Below are 17951 nucleotides of genomic sequence, written 5' to 3' on the forward strand. Positions count from 1 at the left end.
TCCCAAAAAACATGCCAGTTCTCAGTTCTGGGCCATCTGCTCCCTCTCCCCTGTGTTTAGAGGGGAGGACAGCGAATCCTCCTAGAGCCTTCTTCGTAGAGGACTCCCCAATCACCCATCTCCAACCCTTTTCAGTGTCCTTCCCTATTAGATTGTAAGATCCTTGAGGCACTTTTTCTTCTTATTTATATCCCCAACTCTTAGCAAAACCAAACCAAAACAAAACCTAGCCTATAATAGATTATTAATAAATGCTTACTGAATTGAATTGCTATGGGAGAGGGGAGATAGAAAAAATAAAGATGATGCAAAAATGAGACATGATAACTTTGGAAATACAATATATTCAAGGCAGGAAATGTGCAGGCATGATTTAATGGAGAAGAAAATGGCCATACCAAGCAATCGGAAGATTAGGTGCAGTTCATCCTCCACTGTAGAACCTGGAAAAAGGGGTCTTCCTGATGCCATTTCAAAAAATATGCAGCCAACACCCCTTTAGCATGTGCAATGGAAAAAAGAAAGAGAAAATATTATTTATATTTATTTGGTAAAGAGCCTCTGCCCAGATTTCTCAGTTGCAGGTCCAGTAAATGGCTGCCAGACATTTCCCTTATCTGCCTTTGGACTTGTAATTCACCCAATTAATTTAGCTGACAATGTTCTCTCCCTCTATTTCACTGAACCTAGAAAAGCACTCTAATCTCCCCTTGCCCCAGACCAGAATGTCGTACCATACCACACATTTCACTCTGCACATCACAATATTCTAACTCCAAGAGTTCTTACTTGATAAATATAGTTTAATATTTTTCTTTGGAACTACTCATCCTTGGTGTGTGTTTTATCTTCATAACCAGGATGTCAATTCTTTTTAAAAATTGATTTATTGATATATTTTGCTTCTACATCATGCCTCCCTATTCAAGAAAGCCATCCCTTATAAGTGGAGACAAAAAGATAGGTGTTTATCTTAAAAGAATTTATAATCAAGTCAAGATAAAAAGAAATAGCCAAAAAATAATAGCAATAAGATTTAAAATAATTATTCAAGACCAGATAAAAAGACTTTAAAAGTCAGAGGATTATTTTCATTCAATGAATATTTCAGACAATACATTTTACAAAAGCTGAGGAAGGGGAGATCCCCTGAGTCTGGATTATTCAGGAAGACACATACAGCTTAGAAGCGGGGATAGAAGCAGGCAGATTATAGAAGCATGCAGGACACCATTCATGGATAGATCATCAGAAGCAAAAGCATTGTGGCAGGAGAGCATGTGATATTTTCAAAGGGAAGTGAACAAACCAGCTTCAGGAGCAGAGGGCTCACTTAAGAAATAATCAGAAAAGAGACTCAGAGGCTGAAGTCACCCAAGGAATTTGGACAATAGTCTAAGGAGATATATGATTTTATAAGTAAAGGGGAGCTAATTAAATGGAATTGCTTTTAATTTCATTAACATAATAATAAGGACCCTGCACAAAATTGCCCACAAATGATCACTGTAATTCCATCTTAATGTTCTCTCCTGAAGCCTAATAATATTGTGAAGATGATCTGAATTGTCAAAGGAGAATTAACAAAGGGCAATATCTCCTGGGTCTCGACAATGGACTATCACTTGAGAACCAATTTAAATTTAGAGATCCTGATCTACCAAGCTTTGCAAGTGTTGTGAGCTACATCTCGAAAAGGAATTCGCACCACTGAAATTTATTGTATTTTTAAATACAAATTGTTACTACCAACAACCAATATGTCAACCATGAGTTAAGAGACGTTATGTATCTAAAGCAGGGGGGATGGGCTGGTCATGCAGGAACCCACACTTATGGAGCACCTCAAGATTTGCAAAATGTTTTTCATATATTTTATCACCGAGTCCTCACAATAAATGAGCCAGGGGATTTATTAATGGCTGAGGAAACAGGATCCAATGTAAGTGTCTTGCTGAGAGGCACACAACTGGTATCTCGAGGGGGATCAGAACTAAGTCTTCCTAACTCCAAGTCTGATACTTTCTCCACCAAACTGCTTTTCCCATGAAACAACAAGTTAGGAGGCTGGCACCCTGCTCCAAGGTGCTAAAAGAACTCAGAAGACAGCTGCTGACACAGGGGGCAGGTCCTCTATGGAGGAAAGCACAGACAGGAATACCAAAAGGAGACAAGACTGAGAAAGGAGGTGACCTGAATAGATGGAGGGAAGCCTACCACAAGATAGTCCATCATATCCACACACTCACCACATGTCTATCTGTGTAGAATACTCAGAGGAGCCCAGAAGAACATCAGGTGGCCGGTACCAGAGTGTGACGACTTCATTTGAGTAGGTCTTTGTGGGTACTGACTTGGCTCTCGCTAGTCCTTCACAGAAAAATAGAATGTGTAAGAATACAGGACCTGGGATTTAAAATAAACTTGTGTTCCTACCTTGCAACCCTAGGCATAAGGGAGCTCCCTTTGATGACTACTCAAAACTTACCAGAAGCTCCTTAACAAAAAGAAGATGACTGAAATAAAGCCCTCTTTCCTTTCTTCATGAAGTGAAAGATATGCATTATCAGTCCGGTTCTGTTGAGACTACCACTATTACTACTGTGGAAATTCATGGCTACCTAGAAAGGCCAGATGGAATTTGCACCCATATCTCTGATCTTCCAGTAGAGATGGCATAGATGCCAAGTCTGAGTCACAACATTCATCTTTCTGAATTCAGATCTGATGTCGGACACTTATTAGCTGAGCAACAGTCCTGTTTGCCTCAGTTTCCTCATGCATAAAGTGAGCTGGAGAAGGAAATGGCAAACCTCTCCAGTCTCTGTGCAAAGAAAACCCCAAATGAGATCCCACGGAGACACAACTGAAACTAGTAACCAACTACATTAATGTTAGATTGGACAATTTTTAGCAGCTTGAGAAAGGAGCAACTTTAAAAGTTATATGAAGTATAAGGCAGAGATACATGCATACTACATGTGATTTTAAAGATAATTATCTATCAAGAATCCATATATAAGTGTCCAAAATTATTTCCCTCCTTCATTCAACCAGTGAGAAATTGTCCACAGCCTGAAGGATGATCATTTTGTGCTGTCCTGGCTTGATGTCTTTATCTCAATAAGACCAGAAAGTAGAATCATGCAAATAAAATATCATCCCTATCTGGGCAAGAAAATTCACCACCAGGCTATTCCCACAGTGTTCCTTCTCTCTGGGTTATTCCTTCCCTGCTTGGAAAGAAGAATCGGGACTCCGACAGCCTTGTGTTTCTCAGAAACTATGAGGTGAAAAAGCACAACTAGCTTTAATACTAAAGGGTCTAATGTAAAGAATCACCAGCTGCTTGCTAACTAGTCAGACATGTGGGTGGGGCCTCCCCCATTCACTTTCTTTTCACCTAGCTCTGTGGTGAGCTGCAGCCACAGGATCTCAGGATGGACACTGGCCGGGAGTGAATTGTGGGAGCTCTTAGGAAGCAGATTTGGTCAGAGTTCTGACCTCCAACACATTTTGGAGACAATAGGGCAGTTACTTGGGGCAGGAGCAATTAAACAGTCTTTTTATTTCAATGAACCCAAGCTGCTCTATCATAAAGAAAAGGCATTCTTTAATTATTTTGCAAGTTATCTCTCTTTTCCTTTTCTGTTTTACATGTGAAAGTTGAAGACAAGAGCTTCAACTTTCTCATTCTAAGAATCTTTGCCCAGAAATCCACAGCAACAAAACAAAGAAGTGGTAGGTGTAGTGTGATTTTAATGACTTTTTCACTGATTATTTTGTATATGCCACTGTTTCTTGTTAACAAGAAGTGAAAATTTAGAAAATGAATGAAGAGATGGAGATGAGAAAATGGGAAGCAAATGCTTATACAATGACTTCTCATCTTGCACTTTCTGCCTTTCTTTTTTATAAGGAGATATATCTGAATTATATTCAGATGATTAAGCAAGCAATCAATGACTACACAGTAACTACTGAAATTCTCTTTAACCACAACCAAAATTCCACAAATAAAGGAGGCAGAAATCTAGGGGGGAAATTTTACAGCAAGTTTCTTTGATAAAGAGATATATTCCAAATAGAAATATATATACCAAATATAAAGAAAAAGGAGTAAAATTTATAAGAGTACAAGATATTTCCCAACTGACAGATGGTCAAAAGATACAAACAGGTAAGTTATCATCCAAAGAAATCAAAGCTAGCCATAGCAAAATTAAAACAGCCAACAAAAACACTCTAAAATCATTATTGATTAGAGAAATACAATTAAAACAATCCTGAGGGACTCAGTACTGACACGGGTGGTAGCCCCTTTAAAATTCCTTTTCTGATCCCCAACCCCTTTGGGACTGACCTTTGATTTACAGGATCTGGTCAAAACCACCCTTTTGTATTCCAAGGGGAGAGATCTGTATCTGAGCGAACTTGGGCTCTGGCCCTCGAGGAATCAACCTGGGACTCCACCCATAGGCCCCTTCAAGCAAATAAAAGGGCCAAGCTGCAATCATCTCTGGGCAGAGGGTCAAAACATACAAGCACCATGCTTTGCATCACAGACTCTCTGTCTGCCACTTTTAATGTATTTCTTCCTCTATCTAATACCTTTTACTAACCAGACTTTAACCTTACTTCCAAACCCTACAATAAACCTTTTTTTTTTTTTTTTTTTAAATCAATCTAGGTTTTCGGGCCTGTAAATTCCTTTATAGGGGACTCTTGCCGCCACTAGAACTCATTTAACTTTGTATCTTTTTGCCAAATCCAATGGGTTGCAGGCGAGCTCCATTTGACTCCCTGTACCCCAAACCTGCCATTAGACCTCAATTAATCCTAATTTTATTTAGGTATCCCTTATCTAGACCTCATCACTTGGCTATACCTCATCAGTACCACTTCATAACTATAAGACTGGCTAATGACAGAAAATGATAACTTTTGGAGAGGATGTAGGAAAATTGGGACACTAATGTACTGTTGGTGGAAATCTGACTTAACCATTCTGGAAAGTAATTTGGAATTATGCCCAGAATATAAAATCAGTATATACCCTTTGACCCCGCAATACCACTATTAGGTCTGTATCCAAAAGGAAAAAGAAGAGAGGGAGATGGAAAAGAGAGGATTTATTTGTTTAAAAATTTGTGGTAAAAATTGTGGCAAACAATTGGAAAGTTTATAAATTGGGGAACAGCTAAACAAGTTGCGGCATGTGACTGTGATGGAATACTACTGTGCTCTTTATAAGAAATGATGAACAGAATGTTATCAGAAAAACCTGGAAAGATTTACATAAACCAATGCAAACTGCAGTGAGCAGAACCAGAATGCTGAACAGTAACAGCAACATTTTACAATGATCAACTGTGAATAACCTGTCTCCAAAGGATGTGCAATGAAAAATGCTATCCACCTCCAGAAAAAGAACTGCTGGGGTCTTTAGGAAGATCAAAGGAAACTATTTTTTTTAATTTACATTTTTTTCCATTCCCCCTTTCCCCACCCTGCCCTGTTTTCTTTAGTCAGTATTTTCTTTCAATAAATACATGAACTAATATGGAAATGTTCTGCATGATTATACATATATAACATCCTTATTGTCACCTCAGGGAGGAGGAGAGGAAAGGAGGGAATTTGGGACTTAAAATTAAAAACAATAATAAAAAATAAAAAACTGTTTTAAGAAAACATTTACAAAAAAAGTCAATGTTCAATTTTCAAAATGTTCTTTTACTTATTAAATATACAATCATCCAAGTTTTTAAAAAATAATTATACTCTCAGGTTAGCTAAAATGACAGGAAAAGATAATGATGAATGTTGGAGGGTATATGGGAAAAGTGGGACATTGATACATTGTTGGTGGAACTGTGAACAGATCCAACCAACCATTCTGAAGAACAATTTGGAACTATGCTCAAAAAGTTATCAAACTGTGCATACCCTCTGACCCAGCAGTGTTTCTACTGAGCTTCTACGCCAAAGAAATATTAAAGAAGGGAAAGGCACCCACATGTGCAAAAATGTTTGTGGCAGCTCTTTTTGTAGTGGTTAGAAACTGGAAACTGAGTAGATGTCTGTCAGTTGAAGAATGGCTGAATAAGTTATGGTATATGAATATTTTGGAATATTATTGTTCTGTAAGAAACAACCAGCAGGATGATTTCAGAAAGGCCTGGAGAGACTTACATGAGCTGATGCTGAGTGAAATGAGCAGAACCAGAAGATCATTATACACAGCAACAACAAGATTATACAATAATCAACTCTAATGGAGGTGTCTCTCTCCAACAATGAGACAATTCAAACCAGTTCTAATAGTGATGAAGAGAGCCATCTACACCCAGAGAGAGGACTATGGGAACTGAATGCAGGTCACAACATAGCTTTTTGACTCTTTTTGTTGTTGCTTGCTTGCATTTTATTCTGCTTTTCTTTTTTTGCTGTTTTTTTTTTTTTTTTTTGGTACAGCACAATTATTGTATAAATATGTGTGCATATATTGGATTTAACATATATTTCTACCATGTTTAACACAAAAAAAATCTATTTACAAAGCACCATTTAAAAGGAGATTCTTCAGTAATAAAAAAATTGTTTTTAAAATAAAAAAATTTTAAAAAGTAATCATGAGATCCCAGTTGTTAAATCTAAAGTTAAATCTTTTTAGAATGAGGTGGCAAAAGAAGATAGTGAATTTTACTTTATTTTTTGCTCTCAAATTCTTAGTCACTAGAAGAAAAAAAGTGAGTGAGCAACTAACCATATAAATGATAATGTGCAGAAATTTAAGTTAATCATGGAGTGACTGTGAAACAAACCAATGCTCTCTATGAGCAATTAACCCTATGCACAATGCGGGAACACAGAACACCTGTTCTTATCCTACTTGGCCCCAAGATCCCAACTCAGATATCTCATATTTTTGATTAGAGGGACATGATAAGAAAACCATCAAATACTTTAGGCTACAATTTAATTAATCATGATATTTATAAATATTTTATGTTTCATACCAAAATCTGCTAGCTTTAATTCTCCTTTCTCATTAATGAGGAGGTTCTGTGGTTTCAGGTCCCGATGAAGCACCTTCCTCCTGTGGCAATAGGCCAAACCACGAAGAATCTGGTATAAAAAAAGCTAAACAGCAAAACAAAACATACACTTATCTATTTAATTATTTTTATACAGACAAACACACACGCACACGTGTGCACGCGCATACATACATCCCAGAGAAACATATTCCTTTGATTAAATGAGCAAACTTAAAGCAATCAGATTGTCTTGTATAAGGAAAACCCACATCTGGAGCTAAAAAGCATTTGGCTTTGTCGTGTTCTCAAATTCATTGTATTATTCCTTTTGGTGTAAGAGCTTATTCATAAAAAGACAGCATTCCAAAATACAGCAATGCATATTTTAAATATTTTAAACATCTGCTCTTTGTTATGACACAGTTTAAAATAGTTAAGCTATATACCTAATTTAGCTATAAATCTCTCCCCGCCAAAAAAAAAAAAAAAAATCTGCTCGGGAGATTTGAATTGAAAACAAAACAAAAAGGTGGGATCATGGGCAAGGAGGGGACAGTGAAGGAGGGGAATCTATAGGTCAGGATGAGGGGTTGTGAGAGGGCTCCTAATAGGTCACAAAAACATAAGCAAGAGAATGATGGAAAATCAGGTTTATAATTATATGTGTAATTATGTTGTACAAAGGAGCTGAGCTAGTAACATGGAAGTGATGCAACACAGAGTCCAAAGCTCTGTAATATATAATTATCCTCTAAAGTTGAAAAGTTTTGAAAATGATCACTTTAAAATTACTATTCTCACCAACCTTTATGCTAAAAGAAATAAAGACTTTGTTGCTAGGTTCTATTTTCCTAACCCCTCCAATTTTCTTTCTTTCTTTTTTTTTTTTTTTTTTTTTTGCTGAGGCAATTGGAGTTAAGTGACTTGCCCAAGGTCACACAGCTAGGAAGTATTAAGTGACTGAGGTCATATTTGAACTCAAGTCCTCCTAACTTCAGGGCTGGTGCTCTGTGCCACCTAGCTGCCCCTCCATTTTAAGTCACTGATGATGGTTTATACAGCAATGCAATGCAATAAATATATATCATTTATGATGTGCTAAAAGCACCAAAAAAACCCAGTTCCAGCCTTCAAGAAGTTTAAATCCTATAACATGTTTGCTAAAAAATACAGTATAAGGAATATTGAGAAAGAGGAAGGAGAGGGAGGTAGAGAGAGGGGGAGGGGAGAGAGAAAAAATGTATTATGAATGGAAGTGGAGAATAGGTAACAATGAAGCATTTAGGGGTTTGGGGAGAGTAAAATGAACAGAAATTTCATGGAAAAGATGATTTCTGACTTGTGCTTTAATTAAAAAGAGAATGATTTTGACAGTTGAGAATATTAGCAGGCACAATAAGGACTGTGTACAATAGGAAGAGAAAGTACTGAGGTTCAGAGAAAGGCACTGCTTTCTGATTGGAATGTAGAGTGCATGATGATTACATAGGAAGGAGGCAGCTTATGGAAAGCCTTCAAAGGCAGTCTGGGAGTTTGTATTTTATTTCTTTGGTAATCAAAGGAGTCGGCGTGGTCCAATCTGTGCCTTGGGAAAGGCAGCTCTGTGGAGAACAAATTGGAAGTTGGAAAAGACTGAAGAAAGATAGGGAGACAATCAATTAGGAGGCTATTACAGTGGTTCAGAAAAGATGATGAAAGCATGAACTAATGAATGGCCAGGGGAGTAGAAATGACAAGATGAAATAAGAGATGCTATGAAGGGATGAGTGACAGGATGACTTTACATGTAAAGTTTAATTGAGTGAGGGTGGTAATACCTTCCACGGAGGAGGAGGAATAATTAGTTGCTTTGTTCTTTCTGTACAATTTTTAATGTGAATACAGAATAAAAAATAAAAAACACAAATCTAGCTCTTGGCCCAAAGAAACTGTACAGGGAGGAGGGAAATGATTCTGTAGGAATGTATATGAAGGCCAGGCGCATATGCCCTGGATGCCTACCAAAACACACATCTACTGTATGCTCTGAGCAATCTTGTCCTAGCTCGGATCAGCTTTATTTTGCATATACTAAATTGACTAATAAAATAGTTCATGAGGAATCAATTAAAATACCCACCAGAAGGCCTGAAAAATGTGTCAGATTCAAACACGGTGCCACCTATTGGCCCAAGAGCTTCTTTGACAAAGGTCTCGGTCCTGCAAACTTCAAGAAGTTTTGATCCTATGTTTTGTTTTGTTTTCTTTCTCTAGTTTCACTATTCTTTCTTGAGCTTCACACTGTTTTAGTACTGAACCAAATATGACATTATACAAGTGATCCTTTCACCCTTAGATTTACAGATGACAAAACCCATAAAATGCGTTAAGTGGCATTTCCTGCCGACTGGAGATAAAGACTCAAGTTAAGCAAGTTACTTGTCACCACCTTACCACTTATTTAACAGAGGAATATGATTTTTTTTGGGGGGGGGGTAACTGAATCACCTTTTAATGCACTAGGGAAGTTCATTATTTAAAAGAACAGTTTAGTGAAATTCACCTGGGTTGGTTTTCTTTTATGGATTTATTTTTACCATTTATTTCATAAGGTGGTCACAACACAATAAAAACTTCCTTTTTAACAGATGAACTAGGTTGGAAGCAATGTTCCCCATGGGTTTCATTCACTCACCTTCACATTGTGCATGCTCATGATGTTGCCACAGTCATCCATATACTGTTTTAAGTCTTTGTCCTACAAGAACAAAGTAGCAGAACTTAATAGGTGACAAAAAAGGTTCAAAATCCAAGTTTTTTCCAATTATTTCATTTAAAATATAACGGACAATAAAATCTAACTCTTCAGACAAGGCTAACAAAGCTAGGTCTGAGATTTCCATGAAGTCCAGCACCAGGAAAGACAACTGTTTCTGAGATCTGCACCAATACACTCATGTTCCACTGGGCTTTCTACCTAGTTCTCTATATTCCAAATCTAACTCTCAACAGCACTTCCTCTATGTTTTTCTTTTCCCCTCTTAAATGATCACATACTTCTCTCAATCATGTGCCCAAGCACAAACACCTACGATGTGACAGCTCTTCCTATAATCTCATCTCTATCCAGCTTAGTGATGCCTCTTCCTGATGCCTTCAAGCAGTCTAACTATTCTATGAAAAATAAACAACCCGAGTCAGACACAACTAGATGACTACACAAGTACAATAAAACTATTCTTGACTTTTCCTTTAAATATTCCTTTCATGTTTTCCTCTCAACTGAATCTTTCCCTTTTCCCCCTGCTTCACAGCTCATATTAAACATCCCACTCCACTCATTTCCAAGGCCAGAGGGAAGGATTATTCTCATCTTAGTACCTAAATCTGCTTCAATAAGTCTTGTCTTTCGCATCCTCCAATTTCTCTTTTGAGGCTCATGTCCTTCACCGGGCTACTTCCTCATCTTCATCACTAACACTGATTAGTCAGTCACCTTTAAGATACCAATCTCACAAAATTGTTTTTAATCTCCAATAAGTTAATGTATTTGAAAGCATTCCTCATATGTAAAAGGTACCATAAATCTTAGGATTATTGTTTTTCTTTCCAACCCAAATCTCATAGTTCACTAACTTCTCAATGCCAATGACATTGCCTTCCATTCCATGTAAAGTTTTCACAGGTGTGACCCAAACATAATTACCAACATGACTTATAATCTTTCTGCATATAGTCATAAACTCTAAAATACTATCCAATGACCACAGTATACTATCATTTTATCTTTCCCATTCCATAATTCATGCTGCATTTTTTTGTTCACAAACAGTCCTGTTACCCCTCCCTATCCTCTAAGGTAAAGGTTTTTACTCTTTTGGCATGTACATTACCTTTGGACCATACATTACCTTATGGTCCCAGCCATATTCATGAAACCACTGAATCTATTCACTGACTTCTTGGGGGAACAATGCACCCCAAGGAAGAATCCGTATATCAAATTGATCCTCTTTATTTGTATATATTTGTCTTCTGAGCTAGATTCAATGCCAAAGGATAGACATGCAAGCTCTCTAGTTTCCTTTTTCCTGTAAGCTTTCACTATATTTAATTTATCAATTCTCAACATTAGCTTCTTTATTTTTCAATTATGGCTCAGAAGTATTGCTGAACAAGTTCTATGCCACATTGTCCTGAAAAACTTTTAAGCTTTCTACATTGGACTAGATCCTCAAAGCTATTCAGTAATCCTTTTAGTCATCTTCAATGGACATACTCAAATCCCAACAATGGCTACTCCAAATTTTTCCACTACCAAGATGACAAATCTCATTGGTGACCTTCCCATTATCATCTAATGATCTCCTTTTCTACTATATTTAAAAAATTAATCAACCTTTCTCCTTTCAAAGGTTAATTTTTCTATCTGAACTTCTCTTTCCATCTCTTTCCACTTCCTCTGAGACCTTATCCTACCAACTATACTTCTCATCTGTGAATTTTAAGAATCTCTCAACAACTGCTCCTCTCCCAACTTTCTAACTCACCATCAAACTCAAGGCTACTATACCCTAAAAAGCACCTTCCCTTTGCCCTGCTACCTCTCTGGGGCCCAGTTCCATCTTTCTCCTATTTCCTGCCAAACTCTGGTAAAAGGAAGCATTTCTTGCTCCTTCTGTCATGGTCTAGTTTTTATGTGATGGCACATTAGGTACTCAAAAACTACCATTTTCCCATAAATCTCTCTCTTGCATATGCCACTTGTTAGAATTCTGCTAGTTTTGATAATCCTTGGCTAAAATCTGATTCCAGCCAGAAGTCACCTTCACTATACTTCCAAGCACTGTCTTTTACCTCCCTTGTTAAGAGTTTTTTGGATAAATGCATTTCTCTCCTTGAGGGAGAACAAGTAGGGGGAACCATTTCCCCTGCTCCCCAGGAGGAGCTTAAATATTTGATGACAACGTGCAGGAGCTTCTTTTCCTACGTCATACACTTGATAGTAGAATAAAAGTAGCATGCTGAGTAGGACTAAACATTTAAATTTAACTCAGTTTTAGGTTTTGAAGCTACAGATTGTTTTAAATAACTGCATTTCTATGGCTGAAATAGGAATATTTTAGAGGGCAAGATAAGGCGCTCACTAAAGACCCACAGATTAGGCAGGAGGGTACTCATGTCCAACAACATTCAATCTTGTGCCATTTTTTGTTAAAGAGCTAATGCTAAAATTTTCATTTTAGGCAAAATTGCTCATCATATTTTGCTTCTACCACTTCAATGAAAATGATCATTCATATGCTAAAGATAAATGGATAGATGAATTCTCAAATGGACACAATGGATATATTTCAGATAAGGACTAAGAGATGAATAAGTAAAGCAAGGCTATCACAGATTCCTTATTCTTGGGTATGAGATTTCTCACTGTAGATAAAGTCTGAATTTTTTTTCTTCATTGCCATATCATAATGATAACTTATATTGATATCAGAATTTATCACTTCATATTGACCTTTTTTGGGGGGGTAAGAGGGAGAGGTGAGGGAGGAGAGAAATATGCATGCAGCAAAATGGAAAGAAGTTAAAACTTATAGAACATTTTCATTCCTACCAACCTGTGCCTGTATACCTAATGGGATGGAAATAACTTAATAGTAATATAGCAAAGGTTCCTAGAATTTCCATTTCTAACCATTAAAAAAACAAGAAACAAAACAACTCACCTGAAATATCACCATGTACTCAAAGACTAAAGTCTAATTTTGTTTGTTTATTACTTCTTGTGGCTGTTATCCATGTCTCTCTTATTGTTAAGAGTTATTTGGATAAATGCATATTCTCTCCTCAAGGGAGGGCAGTAAATGTGTCTTATTTATATTTGCACCCCCTGCTCCCCAGGATTGGCTTAAATGTTTGTTCACAATGTGCGGGAGCTTCTTTTCCTATGTAATACACTTGGTAGTAGAATAAATGCTGAATAAAATTTTTAAAAAAATAATGCTTACCAAGTACTCAAAGACTAGAGTCAAGGATTTATCTGTGTGAACGATGTCATGTAATGTAACAATATTGGCATGCTTTAGATCCTTTAATAATGAAACTAGGAAAAAAATAAAGAAAATGAATTAAAAAGTATGTAGGATTAAATTTATAAAAAAATTAACAACATTCTATCAAAAACCAATTTAAAATAGAATTTATGTGAAGTGAATATAGCCTCTTATTTAAAAAAACAAAACAAAACAAAACAAAACAAAAAAAAGGCAACTCCAACCTAAACAGTAAGATTTTGACTTCCAAACAATACAATACCATATTCCATAATGCTTTGGCACAGTCATAAAATGAACTTGCAAACTGAACAGTTATAAGATTTAATAAAACAGACTCATTTAGATATTTGTTTTCAGAAATAATTTTCTTAAAGGCTTGAAATATGACCTCAAAGTTGTTTCCTCTTTCTATATATCTGAGCTGTTTTCATTCCCAAAACATGAAATCTGTATATTGTGAAGCTGCAAGAGTCCAATTCTCAGGAACATTCCCAAGTATTCATTTCTCATTACAAAGAGAGCCATCTTACCTTCTCTTATGGCTGTACAAGGTGCTCCCTCTTCATGCTCCAAGCGGATCTCCTTTAGTGCTACCAAGTTCTCCGTCAATTTGCTTCTTCCTTTATATACAGTTGCATAAGTTCCCTAGGATCACATTCAAAAAGAAAATGTTACACCAAGAAAATCCATGAAATTGGATCTATAACATACAGATGGAAAAGGCCTTCAAGGGGATTCCGGAGCTAGATTTCATTGTACAAGAAAACACCAGAGTCGATTACTCTTTGTTTTCCTAAAGAGGCAACAAGATGTTTTGAGTCCCAGCTGCTGCGCTTCTGTTACCCTCTTAATTCTGTGTTAACTGTTCTTTTAAATCACACATATGCTATATAAGCTTTTTAATGTTTAATTTCTTTCTGGCTATCTTAAGATGTTCCTATCAACTAAGTGCCCACTTATTTTTTCATTGGTTTACTTGCCACAAGAGACTGAGTTTTTCTGAAATTAGTTGGTCCTGGTGGAAAGCTATAGGCAACCATGGTCAGGATCTGAATTTTAGAACTTCATTAACTGTAATTTGTTTTCATCCCAATGACATATTCAGGTCACTATCATAAATCTCAAAAGTTTGAAATCATACTATTTGCTATTCCTGACATGATGACATAGAGAATGCTTTCATTAAAATTTCTAATTCAACTAATAAAGGACATTTTTTTACATCTAAGTCAGCAGTATTTTAAAATTCCAAGACTGTTATGAGAACAATCCTCTCATCTTGAACCCTATTTTTCAACATTATCAATTTCTTCTCTTGAAATAAAAACAATTCCACATTTATAAATTACAAAGTTTCTGTTATCATCAAACAAAAGGAGAAACAATATACAATTTTTTTTTTTTAGCAAAGAGGGATTTTTTAAGGTAATAAAAAAGAGAATGGTAATAGGATCTACCCCCCTTTATAATGTAGAATCTAAAGCCAAATAGACTAGTATATTCATCAATGTGATAACTACCACAAGAACATTAAGAATAAAAATGTGAATACCACCTAAAAACAAAAATACAAAAAAAGCTGAACAAGGAATAACATATTGTCTAGGTCTATTTTTTTTTTTTTGCCAGAATCCTAGAACATATATAAAAATGTAGAGTCTTTTAAGAATCAGGAGGAGATGGGGCAGCTAGGTGGCGCAGTGGATAGAGCACCAGCCCTAAAATCAGGAGGACCTGAGTTCAAATCTGTCCTCAGACACTTAACACTTCCTAGCTGTGTGACCCTAGGCAAGTCACTTAACCCCAATTGCCTCAGCAAAAAAAAAAAAAAAACAAAAACAAAACAATATTTTAAAAAGTAATCAGGAGGGGGGTACAAAGTGACTTAATATAGATAAGCAATTTATTACTTAAATGCTTTTTAATGCCAAAAAAAAAAAAATAAAATAAAATCAGAAAAGAAAAAAGTTATATGTTAATTTCTTACCTCTCCAAGCTTTTCCAATTTAATATAGGTCTCCATTTTCCCAAATCCAATCTCCGACTACAAATTAAAGCAGAAACATTAATTTCAACATTTCTTAAAACATTTAATAATCTCTGCTGTTTCTGATGATCTGTTATACTTCCAGAGCACAGCAATCTAGTCCAATTTAATTTGCTGGGCAGCTATTTAAAGGTTAAATTCAACAAGCATGGAAACCTTAAAGAAGAACAATCAAATTAAATCACTGTTAAAAATTTATATAAAATGGTGCTTAAACAATATTCTTAAGTCAACAAAAAATTATATACTCTTATAAGATGCTGCTGGAGAAATGCAAACTGTCTGCAAGATAATGAAGTCTTTGCAAAAATAAATGGCTGACCAGCTCTTTTAATTATAATGTAGAATACAAGGAAAGCATCTCCTTCACCTACCACTTTGCCCACTATCTCTATTGCACGTGAGAGATGAATTCCCAGCAACAATAAGTAAAATGTTCCATTACCTATACCAAAAGCTATGAAGCACGACCACTTCTAAATTATACTCTGGTGTTGCTCAGGAAATGGTAGATGAAGGTGAGTCAAATTCTAGAAAAAGTCACATGTAGGAATTATATGGAAAGAATTCACAAACTTTCAAAAACCTTTATCCTTTCTTCCCCATTCTTTTACTTAAACCAATTTTTTCAAATTCCTAGGAAAGGGATTACCCAGACACACCCTTGATTGGTCAAGTATAATGGGTTAAAGACTCACTTTATGGAGCAATCCAAAACAGCTAACATGGAAAGCTTCAAGCCCCCCAAAAAGGCTAGAAGAGCTGGAATGTTTTACAGAAAGTGTGGGAAGAGGAAAATATATGGATAAATAGAAGAAAGGAAAAAGACTCCATATCCTAATGGCAACATTACATTATGCAGGAATGGCTATAATTCTGTTTTCCCAGAGAAAGGGAAGGATGATGGAGGACAGGAAGGGAGGGAGATATTTCCTGAAACCTGAAAGATCAGGACTACTTTCAACAGCCTTTTAGCAAATGCTCATGATTGCTAAAAGAGGGATTGGTAGTTATCTATGAAGGAAGTCTGTTAGAGAGCTTTGGGGTACTGCTTCTTTTATATAAAAATAAAGGAGCCTGGGAGGAAAAAACTGTTCCATAAACTACAATCTTTTTTCTCAAAAGAATATAAACCAGGCCAGGTTGCTGAGATTACTATTTGCAATCAGTTTATCTAATGGTCAAGAATAATACTGCACTCATCTTTGAAGGATGAAGTTTGTTTGTTTGTTTGATTTTTCTTTTCAATAGCTGATATGCTATATACTGAGGATTTCCTTATCCTCATACAGCCTCCACTCTCATAGCAGAAGACCTCATGTCCTACTTTCCTGAGAACAGCGAAGATATATGCTATGAGAGCTCTTTTCACCCTTTTTTTCTACATCCCCAAAACCCTGCCATCACCCCCTCTTATCCTTACTTCCAGGTTCTGATGAAGAGTAAGGCCTCTATCCTCACCAAGGTCTTAGGTTCTCCTTGGACCACTTCTCTCATCCCCTCTCAACCCTTCTAGCTGACTGTCTCCACAAGTCATTCTCTTCAATTCCTCTCTACCTAAATCCTGCCTTTTTTTTTTTTGGGGGGGGGGTATAACAATATAGAGTACTGAAGAAAGTGACATGATTTTGGATCTTTCTAGGGTCACAAAGCATATAAACGAGGTATCAGAAAAGCAAAATGCAAGCAAAGATCATCTTGCTCTTCATTAAATTTCAATCCTATTGCCAACAGTCCCTTGGTATAAGGCTCAATATTTTTCCTTTGCAATGCTATCATATTAGGGCATAGTTGTTGAAGGAAAAAAATTCAGTTAGTTTAATTTAATATTTATATGTTTATAAATGCACTTACAGAAATATAGTATGAACATCCAATAGAAAGTGATTTTTGAGAAATTTCAAATTAGAAAATAATTTAACACTACTGACTTTCTAGATTCCCAGACTATTTAAATATGCTTGTCAATCATGCTTCAATCTCACAGAAAACCATACAACACTCTTCTATAGCAAAGTCTTAGGAATCATAAATAAAAACAGAGTGCATCTTAGAAAAACAAACTGTCGCAAGCTAATTTATTCAATAATAAATCTGTTAACTATAAATTAGTGTTCTACATGACATTAAACAACATTACTTAGAAAACTCAGATTCTTTTCCTCTAGAATCAGTAACTCTGCTAATAAATAAAATGAAACAAGCTGTAATAGATAACTTCTTCCTATCATGAAAAAGGTTTTTAATTTCTATTAACACAAAAAGCAAAAGATATTGGATTTAGTCCACCATGAAAGTAGGTCATGTTGACCTGTTTTGGAATAGTTCTTGTGTATGGGGACACATTTTAGATGTTTTATAGATGTATACAAACAAATCCTGATTCCTATTCACTGATAATTTTATGTAGTAAGCATGCCATTTAAAAAAAATTTGCAACTATGGCATGGATGGGAGCTATGATTAACCTAAATCCATCTATCTACTCCTCCCTGTCACTACAGAATGCAGGTGCCTGACATGTGGGAGAATTCTAATTTTCCTAGGTTTAAAATTTTTCTCAGGTTCAAACTTGCTTACAATAAATGTACTAAAAAAATAATTAGCAAATATTAGAAAGCAACAAGTATGATAGGACACAAGCCAGATTTGATTACTTAAAATGATAAAAATAGGGGAAAAAACCCAGAAGCCTAGAGATTTTTCTGGACAAGTTCTTTGAATAAGTATATACCTGAAATAAGACAAGCCCTCAATTTAATACAAATCCCCTAATTATATGCCAGTGTCTGCTTTTAAAAAACATACAGATTTTCAGATCTA

General features: G+C 36.0%; 1 protein-coding gene across 2 annotated transcripts in view; it reads right to left on the reverse strand.

Annotated features, from left to right (window-relative positions):
• CDK17 (cyclin dependent kinase 17) overlaps positions 1-17951 on the reverse strand; it is a 142228-nt gene that overhangs the window by 13120 nt on the left and 111157 nt on the right. For both annotated transcript variants that reach the window (XM_074271316.1, XM_074271315.1), the window contains exons 6-12: positions 15069-15125; positions 13612-13726; positions 13034-13128; positions 9718-9780; positions 7023-7146; positions 2250-2370; positions 399-496 (exon numbers count right to left, since the gene is read on the reverse strand). In XM_074271316.1, coding sequence (XP_074127417.1) covers positions 399-496; positions 2250-2370; positions 7023-7146; positions 9718-9780; positions 13034-13128; positions 13612-13726; positions 15069-15125 — 673 coding nt within the window. The remainder of the gene's footprint in view (positions 1-398; positions 497-2249; positions 2371-7022; positions 7147-9717; positions 9781-13033; positions 13129-13611; positions 13727-15068; positions 15126-17951) is intronic.

This window comes from Sminthopsis crassicaudata, chromosome 5 (assembly GCF_048593235.1).
Source record: "Sminthopsis crassicaudata isolate SCR6 chromosome 5, ASM4859323v1, whole genome shotgun sequence".
Classification (NCBI taxonomy): domain Eukaryota; kingdom Metazoa; phylum Chordata; class Mammalia; order Dasyuromorphia; family Dasyuridae; genus Sminthopsis; species Sminthopsis crassicaudata.